Source organism: Cardiocondyla obscurior, linkage group LG20 (assembly GCF_019399895.1).
Source record: "Cardiocondyla obscurior isolate alpha-2009 linkage group LG20, Cobs3.1, whole genome shotgun sequence".
In the NCBI taxonomy this organism is placed as follows: domain Eukaryota; kingdom Metazoa; phylum Arthropoda; class Insecta; order Hymenoptera; family Formicidae; genus Cardiocondyla; species Cardiocondyla obscurior.
Window position 1 is genome coordinate 4,524,546 of NC_091883.1, and position 15,158 is coordinate 4,539,703.

The window sequence follows — 15,158 nt, forward strand, 5'->3', positions numbered from 1 at the left end:
ATCATAACGAGCATAATGCGCCGAGGGAAAGATCGCGAAGATTATTATGCGAAACGCATCGTTCTCTGGGTCATAGCCATTCTGCCGTTGCCGCGCGACAACTAAATGAACGAGATTTATCATTTGTTAATGTCACGTGGAAAAGTTTAACCGGCAGAAGCGCGCCGGTTTGTTAACTGGACCGCGTACCCGCGTTACCGCGAAATTGGGTGACTGAGCGTGTCACGCGCAAATCGGACCGCGACAGGCGCGATAAATCACACCGGCGGAAATGCAACGCCATTGTCGGTCAGGCACACTCTGACCTTCGGTAATACATATGTAGGTACGCGCAGCTGCCATCCGTATAACTAGTCCACTCCGAATCGATACCCCGCCGGCGGCGAAAACCAACATCGCCGGAGTGCTTTCATTAAGAGGAGGCAAAAGGAAAAGTCTGGGTAAACGGTCAAATTATTATTACGCCGTGCGCGCGCGGACGGTGGCCAATTAATACGTCGCGAGGGTTCGCGATTAATAAATTAGAAATAAGTAAATTGCGAGAAAAGTATATCGCGTCGCGAATTATACTTGTAGGAATAAATAGAAAATATATCGCACGAACTATCGCCTACGTACATCCGGCGTATAAATTTCTAAGATAACCGAGGTGAAATTGTAAAAGCACTCGGGGAATAAGCTGTCTAGATAAGCAATCTCTTCCGAGGAGGTTTTCGGGACGATAAAATATTTGTTCAGCTCTATAAAATGAGAGGGATAACATTTGAATTGCAATAGGTATTATAACTTAAAACTTTGCGCATTAGAGACGATTATTTCGAGTGATGATTTTCGCGCGTGTTAGAGTCGCGCGTTAGAGATTAAGTTCACAACTATTTTTTTTTAATTATTTTTTTTTTTTATGTTATCTATCATTTTTTTCATTTTTTCTTTAAATCCAAAAACGTGTAAGAATCAAAATCCGCTTGTCGCAACGTCGCGTCGAAAACGTTTTGCTCGATAGAAGAGAAACTGTCCGTCTCTACGGCCGATGTAAACAAGAAACGAGAAAAGTTTGCGCGGATAAAGATGAGAGAACAAGATGTACCGCAAGTTCGCCGAGAATGATAGCCCGTCAAGGCTACTACTTGACAGTCTGACCTCAAGCCACGTAGCCGCGGCCGGTATATTTACCACCTGGAAGTGCTTAGAAGGGTCTTCTCATTCGCGTTTCTTAATGGTCTATTATTGGACGGTTCATTGAAGGGAATGCTTTAGCGTGGACCGCCACGCCTGTCGCGCGAAAATTACGAGATAGTATAACAACGGCACATAAAACCCACGGCAACAAATTAACCTGGGTCATCGTAACTTTGGCTCTCGTCTCAGTCCTCGCAAAGTAAATTATACGGAGTAATTAAAATACAAAGAATCCGCGACAAAGTATTACTCGTCGCGCTGACCAGCAGATTAATTTTCCCGTCTTCATTTTACAAAGATTACTTAGGGAAAAAATTAAACTTAAGTAAATTAGAAAAATAAACTTAATTTAATTAAAAGTGAAAAGAGAAAAAACTTCTGATTACGATATCGCGCGTTATTTTATTTTAATTATTTTATTATCAGTCGCGCGCGAAGTATTCAAACTAAATCGGATAGGGAGAACTTTTCAAAGAGACCGCCATACGGGACGGATATCGAGCGACGGCGCTGATGAGTTTCGTGCCACGTCGATTATGTAACCACTAGCACACGCCGCGGTAGTACTTTATCCTCGTCTCGGTTTTCGTCGGGTCGAGAAGGAAAATAATAGTACGCGTTGCATGCACGCGCAAGAGCACACGCGCGCTAGATCGGGAGCCGGTATTAGTGACGTCGGTGACGTTTGTGCTAAGTGAGGTGCAGCTCGGAGTCTGCAGGCAGACAGCATCGACTGGTCCCAATGACTACGGCCATCTGTTCATCAGCACGAAAGTCTCACGCACGCGCAAAAGAGAGCGGAAACCCCCCTCGTGGTATAGACACGACAAATTACAAACGCGGTAGAATCTAAAAATGTCACCGAGACACTCGCGATTATCGATAAATCTCCGTTAGCGGCGCTCGCGGAATTATTAACGCCGGCGATAAGAATCAATCGCGCAAAAACGCGCTACGTTTTTTTGTTCGAGCGGTATCTGGAGCGAGAGTATTAATTAAACGCTCGCGAGCGCGCCCGAAGCCACAAGTTGAAATTAGCGATGAGAGCCCTCAAATGTTATCGTAACAATAAGAGAGAAAATTAAATCAAAAGGTTATCGTGATTCGCAACGCGAGCGAGATTAAATCTGCATCCCGATTGTCCGTCGTTCTATCAGTTCCGTCGACTTCACCGCCGATGCACGCTCGGGAACAAGCGTTCGCTCGTCCCCGAATGAGCTTTCCCCAGGATCGCCTCGCGACGCGATCGGTAATTTTTCATCGGAATAATCGGCGATAATTGGCGGCCGGAAAAAGAAACGAACCCCGCTAGGATGACAAATGCGAAGGCACGTTCGTCGCGCGGGACCGTCAACCGGGAAACTCGTCGTTGTACAATTACGACACCCATCGCTCAAAGTATATTCCTGGAACTTTTGCGGCTACCACGATGAAGCAATCAGAGCCGCATTGCCGCAAATTCACGCGCGCTGATGTGCAAAAGTTGACGCGAGCGCGCGCCATCAATTACGTTGTTACTCATTCCGCTCCGACGCGAACAGGCGTAAAAGACAGAAACGCTAACGTTACACCGCGGGACACGATCGGCCCCGCTCCGTGCGATCGTACCGAGCCTCGTTAACCTTGACATTTTGAGCGGTTCTCTTGCCGCGCGTTTATTTTAGAAAGGCAGAACGACACGCACCGTGACGAATTCCTGCCCCGCGGGCCGATAAGCGATACTATTGAACACGTCGCGATTACTTCTATCGTCATTTATTAATACGCGGACTCTCGCAGAATCGTCATCGGCATGATTTCAGTCGCGTGTCTCTGGGATGACGCCAGGATCGGTTTTCCTATCGATAATAACGATTTTATCAGTCTCTTTTTTTTTTACAAGTTCCTTAATCCCGCGCGCGGAATTTCATTCCGATAGCTGCACAAGATAAAATTAGCCGAAGAGAGAAATTTCACTTCACTTTTATTTTTTGTAATAAAATTTATATCGCACTGAAGTACCTCGAAAAAAATTTTTTCAGACGCTTGACCTAATTTTTAATTGTTATCCCATTTCTTCTACGTCCGTACGCTTTACGAATTATTTTAATAAGTTTCTCTCTATAACATTAATTAATTCAAAGAACGTGAAAGGTATTATGTTTGATGATCAAACGTCTTATAATAAGCTTTGTAATTACGCTTGATATATATATACGTTTCCATATTAATCCGCTTTGCTCTTGTACTTCCGCGATCTCTAATTAATAAAAAATATCCCTCCTCGGTAAAATTAATAAGAATTAGATTTTTTTTCTTTTCTTTTCTCGAAATGATTAAAATTGAAATCAACAAAGATTACACACGTGTGATTAGGGAATTAATCGGTGAGATGCAATCGCGGATTATCGTCAACCTAAGCAGTGAACGGAGAACATTGTTTACGAGATACGCTAATCTCTGGACGGAGATCTTTCATAAGAAGAAGAAAAAGCCATTGGCATCGGAGGTTAGTGTGTCTTTCGGTTTCTCATGAATTAATTCGGCCGCTCCTTTAATTATCTCACGCGTCCTGTGTTTTCTTTTTTTTTTTTTTTATCGGCCTAACGGAGATCTTTTCTCAGAAGATCGCGCGCACTTTCCCCCCGTACACTTTCTTACGTAACAATACACGGTCATATGTTATACTTCGCGTGTTTCCATTCCCGTGGAATTGCACGATTGCACGAATCGATAAAACCCCGCAAATCTTCCCACTCAAACGAATCCTGAAAACCCACCGTTCCGAATATATTGTCTATTCCAATCGAGCGATTGCGCAAACTGCAACTCGTTTTCCGAACGAGTTCTTATCTCCTTAAAGTCGGATCTGCATAAGTCTCGAGAAGCGGCGACCCGATTTGCTCTCCCATTTTTATTTATTACGATTCCCTAAACAGCAGCATTTTTATCAAACGTCCCATTGTACTTCTTTCGCCCATTCTTTTCCCGAACGTCGGATAATTCTACAATCCTACTTTACTACGGTGCAAAGTTACTCCCGACGGTGCAATTTAATCCCTTTTCTGCAGTAACGTGAAACGGCAAATGTACAAGTAATATGATCGCGTTGAGAAACGACACAGCGACTGGCCGGTCGTTTCCGAGTGGCAGTCACGGGGTTTTTTTTTTTTTTTTTCTCTTTCCTTTTTTTCTTTTTCTTTTTTAAATCCGAACCGTTTGATACTTCCATTGCGACGGGTTAATTTCTTCTATACACACGGAAAGCCGGAAGGGGCCAGCCGCGCTGACGGCTGTGTTAACGAGTCGTACGCGCCGAGGAAGAGACGGTAACGGGATGGTAACGGTCGCGACTTTGTCCCGCGTGCTCGCGTTGATCCCCGAGGATATTTCCTCGATCGTAGGCCGAAGCGTGTGCGCAAAGTGGCCCGGCGTGATTGCGGTATTTGCGGCGCAGGTCCTAACGAGCTACTTATTGCAAATCGGCGAGCCCCCCTGGACCTCGTACTTCGTCCGGTACGCCGACGTGGTGAACGATCAACGGGGAATGTCGCACTTCAATTGGCCGGCGGGCGGCAGCAATTATCACGTACTTAGGACCGGCTGTTTCCCGTACATCAAGTATCACTGCAGCAAGCGGCCGGCGCAGGACCTCAGCGGCGAGGACAGATTCTTCAAGGCGATCAAGATATTGAACCTTGGTAGGTTGCGCCGAAGTAGCCGAACGCGGAGGACGTAGGGTACCCGCCGCCTTCGGAAAGGCGGCCTTGTTCGCTTCTACGTCGATCGGACGCGATAAGCCGGGCGAGACCGTAAATCCTATAATTACCGCGAGCGCAAGATGTCACGGAATCGTCGATATTAATTTTAACGAGATTTCTCGAGCGCTTTGAAACCGCGAATCCATTACTGACCCAGAGACGTTACCGATGATATATATCCCCCCCTCCCCATTCCCTTCCCCGACTTATTAAAAATAAATGATTAAGTATATAAAGTAACGAGATTCGCGCAATTTAATTTAACTAATTAAATTCGATTTTGACAGCTCGAGCAGAGGCTCCGATGCGTTCCCAATAAATTCACCGTGACCGTCGTCTGATTAATTGAATTCGGTTCGCATGATCTAAAGCAACGATCGGAGGAGCGAGGCGTCGCGTATCGCCGGGCGGTCTCATTTCGCTTAATTCCCAACGAGAAGGAACGTGGAATGACGACCGACGACGTCGTCCTTCCACGGCCAGTGTCTCGTCCTATTGAGTGCTCTACCGATCTGGAATTAGCCACGGCAAACGGGTTCAGCAATGCGACGACTCGATAATCTCCCTTTCTGGCTTCTTGCCTGATCACGTTTTGCCCGATGCCACCAGGTATCCCTACCCTGATGTACGGAGTGGCCGCGACGCAACTTATCCGGCACCGCGAGATCGTGAAAACGCCTCGGGGTGACGTGACGATCTACTTCTTGCTACCGGAGGACAAAGGCTCGTCGCACTGAGGTTCGTAACCCGCGACGCTAATCTACGTTCGAGTTCTCGCGTCACGGTTTCCCTCGGAAATAATATTAGCAGCAACGAAATACAGAGCTAAACCAAACGTTCTCGCTTTTTTGGTTTCCTCTTTTTTTTTTTTTCCTTTTAATCCTTTCCTCATCACTCATCCTCCCGGCGAGTTAAGCAGGATATTTCTTTCTGCGTATTCGCGAGCGATTTAAGACGCCGTATCACGAATTGCGGCTGAGAAATTCAGTCGATCATTGGGGGAAGAGAAAAGAAAAGAAAAGAAAAAAAAAAAAAAAAAAAGTAAATAAATCGGCTTGGTCATCTTTAATCTATAAGTAGCGCTGGATCCCCACCCGTTAGTCAATTAAAATCGCGAGGGCTTTCAGCGGCAATGCGATGCTGCCAATCACGTATATGAGTCCGCGGGCGATCGCAATAGTCTCGCGTCAGGTGAAGAATCTAAGCGCGAGCTCTTTAGAAGCTTCGACGACGCGCCGATAACGCGCGGTCTCGTTAATGAGGATGGCCGCCGGCGATCCATGCGTGGAACAAGGTGCGAACGCGCATAGGTAGAACGGTTTTCTAATCAACTCCGCGATCCGATGATGCATTAACGTCTCGGCTAAGCGATTCTCCGCCCCGAACTCGCTACCGGAAAATATGCGCGCGGCATTAACAAAAGCCCTCTCCCGTCGCCGTTCGCTGGGATTTAAAATTGGAATACACGAGCGCGCGTGTCCGACGTGATAATAATTACTAATTAAGATCGACATTGCGATTAGCGAGCGACGAATCTTAATACAAATTGGCAGGCGCCGAAAATACGGCGTCACTTTCGGCATAAATCATTTCCGAGAGACGCGTCAAGTCGGTGATAACGGCGGATCGCGACCTCGAAAATCAAATACTAAAATTATTTTCCTATAATTAGAAATACGTATCTCTTCAACCGTAGGATTCGAACTGCTTTTAAGCTGCGACATAATCTTTGGGGGAAGTATGCACAATAGTTGCAACTGTACAACCGCTAGCTATTAATTTGATTTTTCTTTTTTTTTTTCCATTTTTTTTCTTATCGTAAAACATTAATAATAAGCTATCACGGCATTTCCTGCAACCGTATCGAATCTAGAAACGTGGTGAAAGTTAAATGCTGAAAACCAGCAGTGACCTGTGATTTTTTCTCCCCCCTCGCGAGAAGGCCGGGTTAAAAAAAAAAAAAAAAAAAAAGCGTTATCAGCAGGTGCGGTGATATTTGAGTTTCGCGGAACCGGCAACAAGTAAAAATTCGTCGGCGAAGCGTGAAGTTGCGCAATGACATTTCGCGTCTTTCCTCCCCACCGATATTTGTTAATCATGCATTCGAAAGCTTCCGTCGTTTACCAATGCAAACGACGCTACCGGCGTCGGCCGGTGACACACGTCGCGGTGCACTTCGCCGAGTGGGTCATTTATCACTCGGCGATTGCGTTGACGAACAAATGGAATAAATAAGGAGTCGAATTAAAGAAAATATTAATTAGCTTTCACAATGGCACTTCAGCCGACTTTCACCTGTGCCGTGACAAGACACGTCTCTTCGATCTTCCCCCTTGGTCTTTTTAAGACACGCAATATTTCCCCGTCTTCCATTAACGAGGCGTAATCCGAGTAGTATCGCGAGAAAACAAAAGGAAAAAAAAAAAAAGAAAAACGCACTCGGTCGAGCATTATTTCCCGCCTAAGCACGAAAGTGGCTTTATCGTGAAACCAATTAAAAGAGAAACATGAACCGTAGAACTGTTTCGAGATACGAAACATTTAGATACTCGTAAGTGCAAGCTTCTTATTTGCGATATATTTTCAAGTAAACCGCCCTAGAATTAACAGGATTAAAGTCCCACGCGGGGTCGACTGGTTTTCGTTGATAACGCGACAAAAGCAGTAGCACCTGCTTGAAAAGCGATAGGAGATATCGTAAAAAAAAATGTTAAAAAAAAAAAAACCAGGAAAAAAAATTAAAAACACGTATGAGCAATGCTGTTCGCACTCTCCTCCGGTAAATTAGTCTTAAAGGCATCTCGTATTAATTAACCTTTATCACCGAGTCCTGCGAATCAATTCAGGCATGACGATCGTTAATCGGTTCAATGCGCGGAATTATTCGCGTGTCCCGGTTTAGGTGGAGGCTACACAGCTCGGTATCGGGTAGATAAAGCAACCTTTTCCGTAACGATACGATAAGCGCGCCGGAGAATCGGTTGAGCGAACTCTCGAGGGAGGGGGGCGTCCCCCCTCGCTCCAGGTGATCTCCTCGCGGAGCTAACCGGAAAGGAACAGCGGACGAGGTGGGAGATGTAAAGAGAGGCGCGGAAGGGAGGCCGAGATTTTACGAAGCTCGTTAGGAACGTTGCGGAGGGCTAGTTATGCTGATTAGATCGAGTTTACATATCGAGAATGTGCAACTGCACATATTAATGGTATCATTTCGGCGCGCGTAAGGAGTATGCTTTTCTGTCAGAACGGCAGGCCGGCTGGCGCCGTAAAGAGTCCCGCGGGAAAAGAACCGGCGGCTTCTCGTTTTCGCGGAACAGGATAGGTAAGGCGATAATGATAAGGAATCGGCCGAACGCCGCGGCAGTTGCGCTAAATAACAAAAGGTGGGACAGTCGACACGAGCGAAAAAGGGCACCGTTTCTGCAAGGTTGTTTCTCGCGGTTTAGCATCCCCCAAGCGCGTCGTTTCTTTTTAATCTGGAGCGACGTCGCAAAAATTACATCTCTGTTTTGTGCCGATAATAATATTGCATATTTTTTAATGTTACGCCAAACATAAATGCATATTTTACGAAGCTCTAATTCGAATCGTTGTAATTTAAAGCATTTATGTTAATTTTGCGTAAAAAAAAAAAAAATGTGTACGGCGGATATAATCAGACTGTTTGAATCGCTCTGTATGTATGTATAATTTCAACGCTCGGGCTCATCACCGAGATCGTTCTCAAAGCGAATCTGCATCACGCGTAATTAATTTCGCACGAGATTCACAAGCGTGTGCTATATTTGTATGTCCCGATGACCGAGGTGCCGTTCCAAAGATAGTATCTACTTGTAACCAGAAACCCACAACGATATTAAACATTTCAACAGTCCGCGGTCTCGCCGACCGTAAAAGTTCGCAAGATTAAAGTCACGAACATTACCGAGCAACTTTTATGCAGATTACATTTTCTTAAATTACGAAAATCTCATTTGGCGTTTTAAACTTTCTGACGGTAAATCAAAACGGTATGTAAATATTATATTATTTCTGCATATTCAAAGAATTAATGTTGCACTCTGATAGCCGTACCAAAATGGATTAACTCCGTCAAACATCTTTGCCCTCGTGACCGTAAACTTCTTTAAGTTTACGGCGTTACGTACATACTCAGCGAATATTACGCGAAGTCTCGCAACCCGAAATGTGCAATGTCATCGCACTTTTGTTTTCAATTCGAAGAGCCTACGCGTGCACGCGTGACGTTGCGCTTGTCATGCCCGCATTTTCGCTCGTACCTACTTTCCGATGCAGAAAGAAAAGTTAAATGGAGCGGCGCGTCGTGCGAAATAATAACGCTCCGGAAGAGATAACATCAACAGTCATATCCATCCGGTGAGGTGCAGATGGATGCAATAATGGTATCCGGAGGAAGCTCTTTAGTCATTTTTTTAAGGGCATAGCTTTTATTTTTATCAAAAAAAAAAAAAATAATAGAGCTGCTTGTACCAAAATCGAGAAATAGCTATTTAAATTTTTTCTTTCCCCTCAAAGAAAAGAATTTTTTTATTCATAACTACAATATTAATCTCAAATCAAGTTTTTTTCTTTTACACGTAAGTTTGCCTGACAGAAATTCTTTTCGATACTCTTTCGCCCCGGGGAGTCGATGAAAGGTAAAGATACGGAGAAGAGAAAGAAAAAAAAAAAAAAAAATAAAGAAAAATATTTGAGGCACGTTGAAAGCGTATCTACCATTATCGCATCCCGCCGAACGTCACAACGGTGAATCGGGGATATCGGCCGAATCGCGAATACGCTTGTCGATTTATTTATTAGCGCGTGTGCACGCGGATGCATACGAGTGCGTGCACACGTATCTGAACGAAAATGCACATTACGAGAGGATACGATCGCCGGTTCGCCGATGAACGGTCCGTCCGCGGTTTACCGTCCCTTATCTCGGTCGGATCGAGTCCGAGGCATCGGAGGCAAGTTAATTTCACCGCAGAGAGAAAGGAAGAGAGAGAGAGAGAGAGAAGGGAAAGGCGAGATATGAAACCTTCCGGCTCCGAACACGAATAATCTCGCATCCTCGAAGAGCTCGTGAGTCACGGCCGGAATTAGGAGCCCCGTCGACTCTCTCGATCGTCGACCCTCATCCGGCCCCATCGAGTCCAACCGCGATAGCACAGAGCTCGGCCACCCCGTCTAATTTACCGAGTCTCGTTACCGCCGGCTATTGAATTCGCATTAATTTATGCGCGTCCACAAATCAACCGCGAAACGAAATCGTTTCTTTCGCTCCGGCGCGATTCTATCCTCGTCCCCGCCGCGAGTCGCGATCGGCCGCGATAACGGTATAATATTTTGTTCCCTGATCGATCAGCGCGATTATTAAATGTCGCGTTACGTTGCCCCGCGTTGATTACCGGCGGTCACTTACGGCCGATGCATGGCCGGGGCGGCCTCTCTCCGTCGCTCGTGCGTGCTTATCGATCCGCGAAGATAATCGACGCGGTTAATCCGCGGAACGGCCGCGCCGCGAGACAGGATCGCGCCCACTTCCCAACCGTAATCTCGACGCTTCGCCTGAATATATCAATGTTGCAAACCAAAACGTTAAACCCGGACCGCGCGGATAACCGCAGTTATTATTCGATGCCACGGCGTGCGAAATTCGTCGGCGATCCGCGGCGAAAATCAATTATCCCTTCGCGCATCTCTTCGCGAGATGTACAACGCGGGGATTTCATCGGTTACGAGCGGCGGTTATAAATCGCCGCGGTATCGGTTTTGCCTCGTTACGTCGGGGAGGGGCAAAGATAATGGAGGGTAAGCGCGTAATGAACGCGCGCGTTAAAATCGGACGTCCCGCCGGCGCGAAAAGCGGACGGCGTGCGTGGCGCATTATGGTTTACGGTGCCGGAAGTCGGAACCGGCTGGAAAATTGAATCGTTTGTAAAGGCAAGGCCTAGGTCGCCCATTATTTCCAGGGTTTTATTAGATTTCTGCGGGACGAGACCGCGCGCGAACGTATCGGTCCCTCCTCTCCCCCTCTCTCTCGCCCCATGGTGCGTTAACTGATAATTACGTTAGCACGACGGGCGATAATTATACGGGGGACGTTTCGACGGCTATATCTCTATCGTCATGGTGGAAGCGTCCGCCGAGGTCTCTCGAATTTATACCCCGATGCATCGCTGCGTTTCCGTCACGTTCGGCATGGGCGCAATAACGTAATCTCAAATCTTCCCTCGTACGCACGATGCACTCTTGGGAATGCCGGGGGAACGCAATCGTCGTTGGCCGTTTCGCCGTGTGAGAACGTCAGAATACTTCCGCTTTTCTCGAACGGAACCTTAGCCCCAGGACGGTAACTGAACCCTCCCCCTACGCAAACGTCTCTTCAGCTCTCGCTGGCTGCTCGCCTGTGTTAGATGTCTATCGATCGAACAGTCTTTAAATATCTCCACGAGCCGCGGTATGTGATGAAAAGGCCGTTTATTTATTAAAACGTATTTTAAGAAGAAATTAATAACTTTATATTAAAAAAAAAAAAAAAAAAAAAAAAAATTTTTAAATAAAAACTGCGTAACTGCAAAAATTTCGTCCCAAGCTTATAAACGAAGCGAAGTTTTTAACCAAGCAGACCGGATAACCGGAGACGCCGTCGCCGCCGTGCACACGTGCGTATGCAAATCACTCGCATGCATAAAAGTAACGTATAGAAGGTGAAACGGGACGCCGCGCGATAATCGGATCTCCCGCCTCAGCGTGTCTGCCCGGCTTCTTCGAGATCGACTTAATTAAGTCGAATTTAAATTTGAGCGACGCAACGGGAAGACGGTATATCGCCGGGGTGGCTTGCGGCGATCGCGCGGGTCTTCTCATTGCTAATTGGCGAAACGGAAGGGGTAGAGGGGAAGGGTGAGCCCGCAGCTCGGTCTTCGCTACTAAAATTACGTCAATATAATTAATCGTCGCTGGTCGTTGCGAAAGGGAAGAAGTATTGCGAGGTAGCTCTCCCGCATCGATAAGTAATTAAAGCGAAAGAGGAGTGTCGGGACGTGGTGGCACGTCTTGCGTTACACATCGCGTACGCTCTCCCAAAGTTCGGCGAAATTTTAACGACGGCGGTTTCGCAAAAACCCGCGCGCTGCACCTACCGCGTTTACGGGCCGACTTTTAATTATCTCCGGGGCCCGACGTTCTTAATCTCTCCCTCGAGGTGCCGCCCGGTCTCACGGTCGGGTCGAGAAGTTTACGCAAGAGGTTCGCGCCGTTACCTCTAACGAGAAGTCGACGCGCGTGAAGTGCACGGCAGCCGCTCGAAAGAAATTGACTTTTCGATTTTCAAAAGAAATTAATTCGTCTTGGTGCCTTTAAAGAAATACGATAAGAAAATGTCGCGCGTAACTACACGGCGTGAGTTACACGATAAGTGAGGTACGAGCTCAGCTTCCTATTTCCTGTCGTTTTTTAAAAAATTTACAATGAAATGCATTTTTACTTCGTCGTAAGTTATTATATCGAAACGTTTAATTGTTCATTTGATTTTCGCCCATTTTCTTCCATGGAATCGAGAAGCCACGCACTTTTCGACCGTCCGTATCTCGCCGCGGTAAAAGTAATGATTACGGAAGAATAATTGTGGGAGTGTGTCGCGGATAATATGTCTTGACAAGTAAATATCAATTTAGCTGGTAATTACACAGATGGTTCACGTAATACCCCGGCCGGTTAAGAGACTTAATTGCGAGCATGATAAAGAGAATCGTCGCGACGATGGGAACATTTGGGCGCTGCTCGGGGACCCGAGCCCGCGTAACATCCCGATTTCTTTTTTCTCGCGGTATAAAACGTTACGTCACGTTCTGGAAAACAATCCTCGGCGTATCTCACGGGCCGCAGCTGCGGCGACGCGCGCACAATCGCGCGGGAATATTGAAGGGGCTGCGGGGATTTCGATAACGCTGGGCTTTTAATTCTATTTCGATCTCGAAAAAAAGAAACAAAAAAAACAAAAAAACAAAAAGATCGTATCGCGAATGGGCGGCGCGGTTGATTTACAACGGCAATCATTGTCGCGGCAGCGTGCCATAAATTCCGCGCGTCTTCGGGCATCTCGTTCCGCGTCCGCGCGATCTCTTCCGGCTCTTCTTCATCCGCACGGTCGCGAACGTGGGTGTCAAATACGTCGATTATGTGGGATGGGTATCTGCATAGCGCGCGCTATTACACTTCTCAACTGCGAGGAACAATGCCATTATTCCCACCCTGCGAGAGGCACGCGGATGTATCTCGGTACCATTGTACCGTCGCGGGATAAAACGAGTCGGCAACGAGATCGCAACGATAGACGGCAGGCACGGTCGTTCTGCATAGTTGTTTATGCGCCACGCAACCATAAGCAGCCCCGACGATGACTTATTCCGCGTCGAAGCTTCTTAATGAGGGCTTCTTCTCGCGAGGCGTCCCATAATGGAGACATTTGTCGCTCATATGTATACTTCAACGGATACCGAAGGAGCGCGGTCCAGCGAGTCATTTCCGCGCGCGATACGAGCTGATTCACGGCCGCTCTTCCCCGAGGTTCCCCCCGTCTTACTTCGATTAAAATTTTTTTTTTTTTCTCCGGCAGTCCCGCGATCGATATTGCGCGGGGGACAAAAAGCCGACGAGAGCACAGGCGAAAGCGTTTTCAATTGCACCTTAAAGACCCGTAATATTTACGGTGGAGTTTACGTTCCAGTGTCGGGGCAATAAATATCTCGCGACGATCAATGTGACGTGACAGTACAGGTTGCATCCGTTTAAAGAACATCCCACGAACCGGTCGCTTGTGTGCGCGAAATCTCGTTTATAGGATCTCGTTTATAAAGTGACAGGAAAGACATTTTACCGCTCGTCAAATACCTTAATCATGAATACCAGAGCGGTGAGATTGGTGAAGATTGGAAAATACAGGCCGAGAGAAAGAGAGAGAGAGAGAAAGGTAGCACGGAATTACATCTCTTCTCAAGAAGAATTCTTGAAGTCAATTTTAACAAGAGACGCTCCTTGACAACTCCAGTTCTAAATTCCTCGGAATTATTTAATTAAATTTGAAAAGCTCTTCTATCAATTTGAAATTTTCTCACGAGCACCATCGATAACTTTTAAGCAATTCAAGATTAAGAGCTCTCTCTCTCTCTCTCTTTTTATCTCTCTCTTTCTCGTTTGCCCAATGTTTTGAAAGAAGCAGTTAAAGACCCGTTTCGAATCGTTACCATAAACGCCCGACTCGCTCGCGTTCAGAACGAGTTTGATATATTTTTCGACTTCCCGACGCGGGATCTTTTCGCTTTTTCTTTTTCTGTCTCCCTCTCCCTTTTCGCGTCGCGCCGATACACATAACCGACTAATCGAGACGCTAATTACAAGCACGCTCGCGGGCATCGGATCGTTAGGTCGGCGCGCCGGTGCAGCCGCAACGTTTTCCATCTTCGTTTCGAAGCGGTTGCAGCTTTGCAATTACGAGATACGGAGCGGTGGCCCATCGGGCCTTCGCTCCGAGAATAATCGAAACTACGCATCGTATGTGCCTACCCCTTATTCCCTCGGGAACGCCGCTGCGTTGGCAAGAAACCACCGCGAACAGTGAGCAGAGCCTTCGAAATCGCGTACAGCAGACTGAAAGAAAAGTTTTTCATCGCGATATCTCCGTTCGTGGAATACGTAGCGGGGAAATAAAAAATACTTCGATAATATGAATCGACCCTAAGCTACGCGATGAACCTATTTGCAAAACGAACGGTTCGGCCGTTGTTGAGTTCGAGCAATCTACGGCGTCTCGCGTAAGAGAGGCTCGATGGTATTCCCTGCCTATATCTACTTTGCGCGAGGCACTACCGTGCCACTTGATTAAACACGTCAACTATCTCGCAAACACGCAACGGAAACTCTGAATTAAGGAAATAGCAAAAATCTCCGATTTGACAACCGTAAATTTTTAATTAGAGCAAATTTTCTTTTTTCTTTCTTCATTGTTAGTTATCGCGAGATTCCGGTCTAACGCTAACGATCTAGGCATGATCAATAATATATTTTTAAAGTAGGTCGAGGAGTGTCAGCCAAACTTCGCGTCGCGCACTTGTACGAACCCCGAGCAGACTCTTGACCCGTTTTCCACGATAATAATTGGACCGCCTGAAAAAGTCACGTCGCGATAATTGCAGTGGCACGCAAGACGATACAAAAAAAAAAAAAAAAAAAGAA

At 46.5% G+C, this 15,158-nt stretch overlaps 2 protein-coding genes across 3 annotated transcripts in view; one reads left to right on the plus strand and one right to left on the minus strand.

Annotated features, from left to right (window-relative positions):
* Window positions 1-15,158, minus strand: part of Cad99c (cadherin 99C) — a 92,107-nt gene that overhangs the window by 65,783 nt on the left and 11,166 nt on the right. The gene's annotated exons all lie outside the window — the stretch shown is intronic.
* Window positions 1,731-6,537, plus strand: LOC139110401 (uncharacterized protein C15orf61 homolog). Of its 2 annotated transcripts, XM_070670172.1 has the most exons (4): window positions 1,731-1,994; window positions 3,535-3,667; window positions 4,616-4,859; window positions 5,529-6,537. In XM_070670172.1, the coding sequence occupies exons 2-4, from the start codon at window positions 3,551-3,553 to the stop codon at window positions 5,654-5,656; spliced, it is 489 nt and encodes a 162-aa protein (XP_070526273.1). In that variant the 5' UTR covers window positions 1,731-1,994; window positions 3,535-3,550; the 3' UTR covers window positions 5,657-6,537. The 2 variants fall into 2 exon arrangements, with proteins under 2 accessions (XP_070526273.1, XP_070526272.1); XM_070670171.1 differs by lacking the exon at window positions 1,731-1,994 and having other exon boundaries at window positions 3,299-3,667.

What these genes read in the sequence shown, in the direction of transcription:
- LOC139110401 (XM_070670171.1), top strand. Translation starts at nt 3,491, where the DNA reads ATGATTAAAATTGAAATCAACAAAGATTACACACGTGTGATTAGGGAA. An exon ending in AAAAGCCATTGGCATCGGAG is followed by an intron (nt 3,668 to 4,615) that starts GTTAGTGTGTCT and finishes TTTGCGGCGCAG; the next exon opens with GTCCTAACGAGCTACTTATT. An exon ending in GATCAAGATATTGAACCTTG is followed by an intron (nt 4,860 to 5,528) that starts GTAGGTTGCGCC and finishes CGATGCCACCAG; the next exon opens with GTATCCCTACCCTGATGTAC.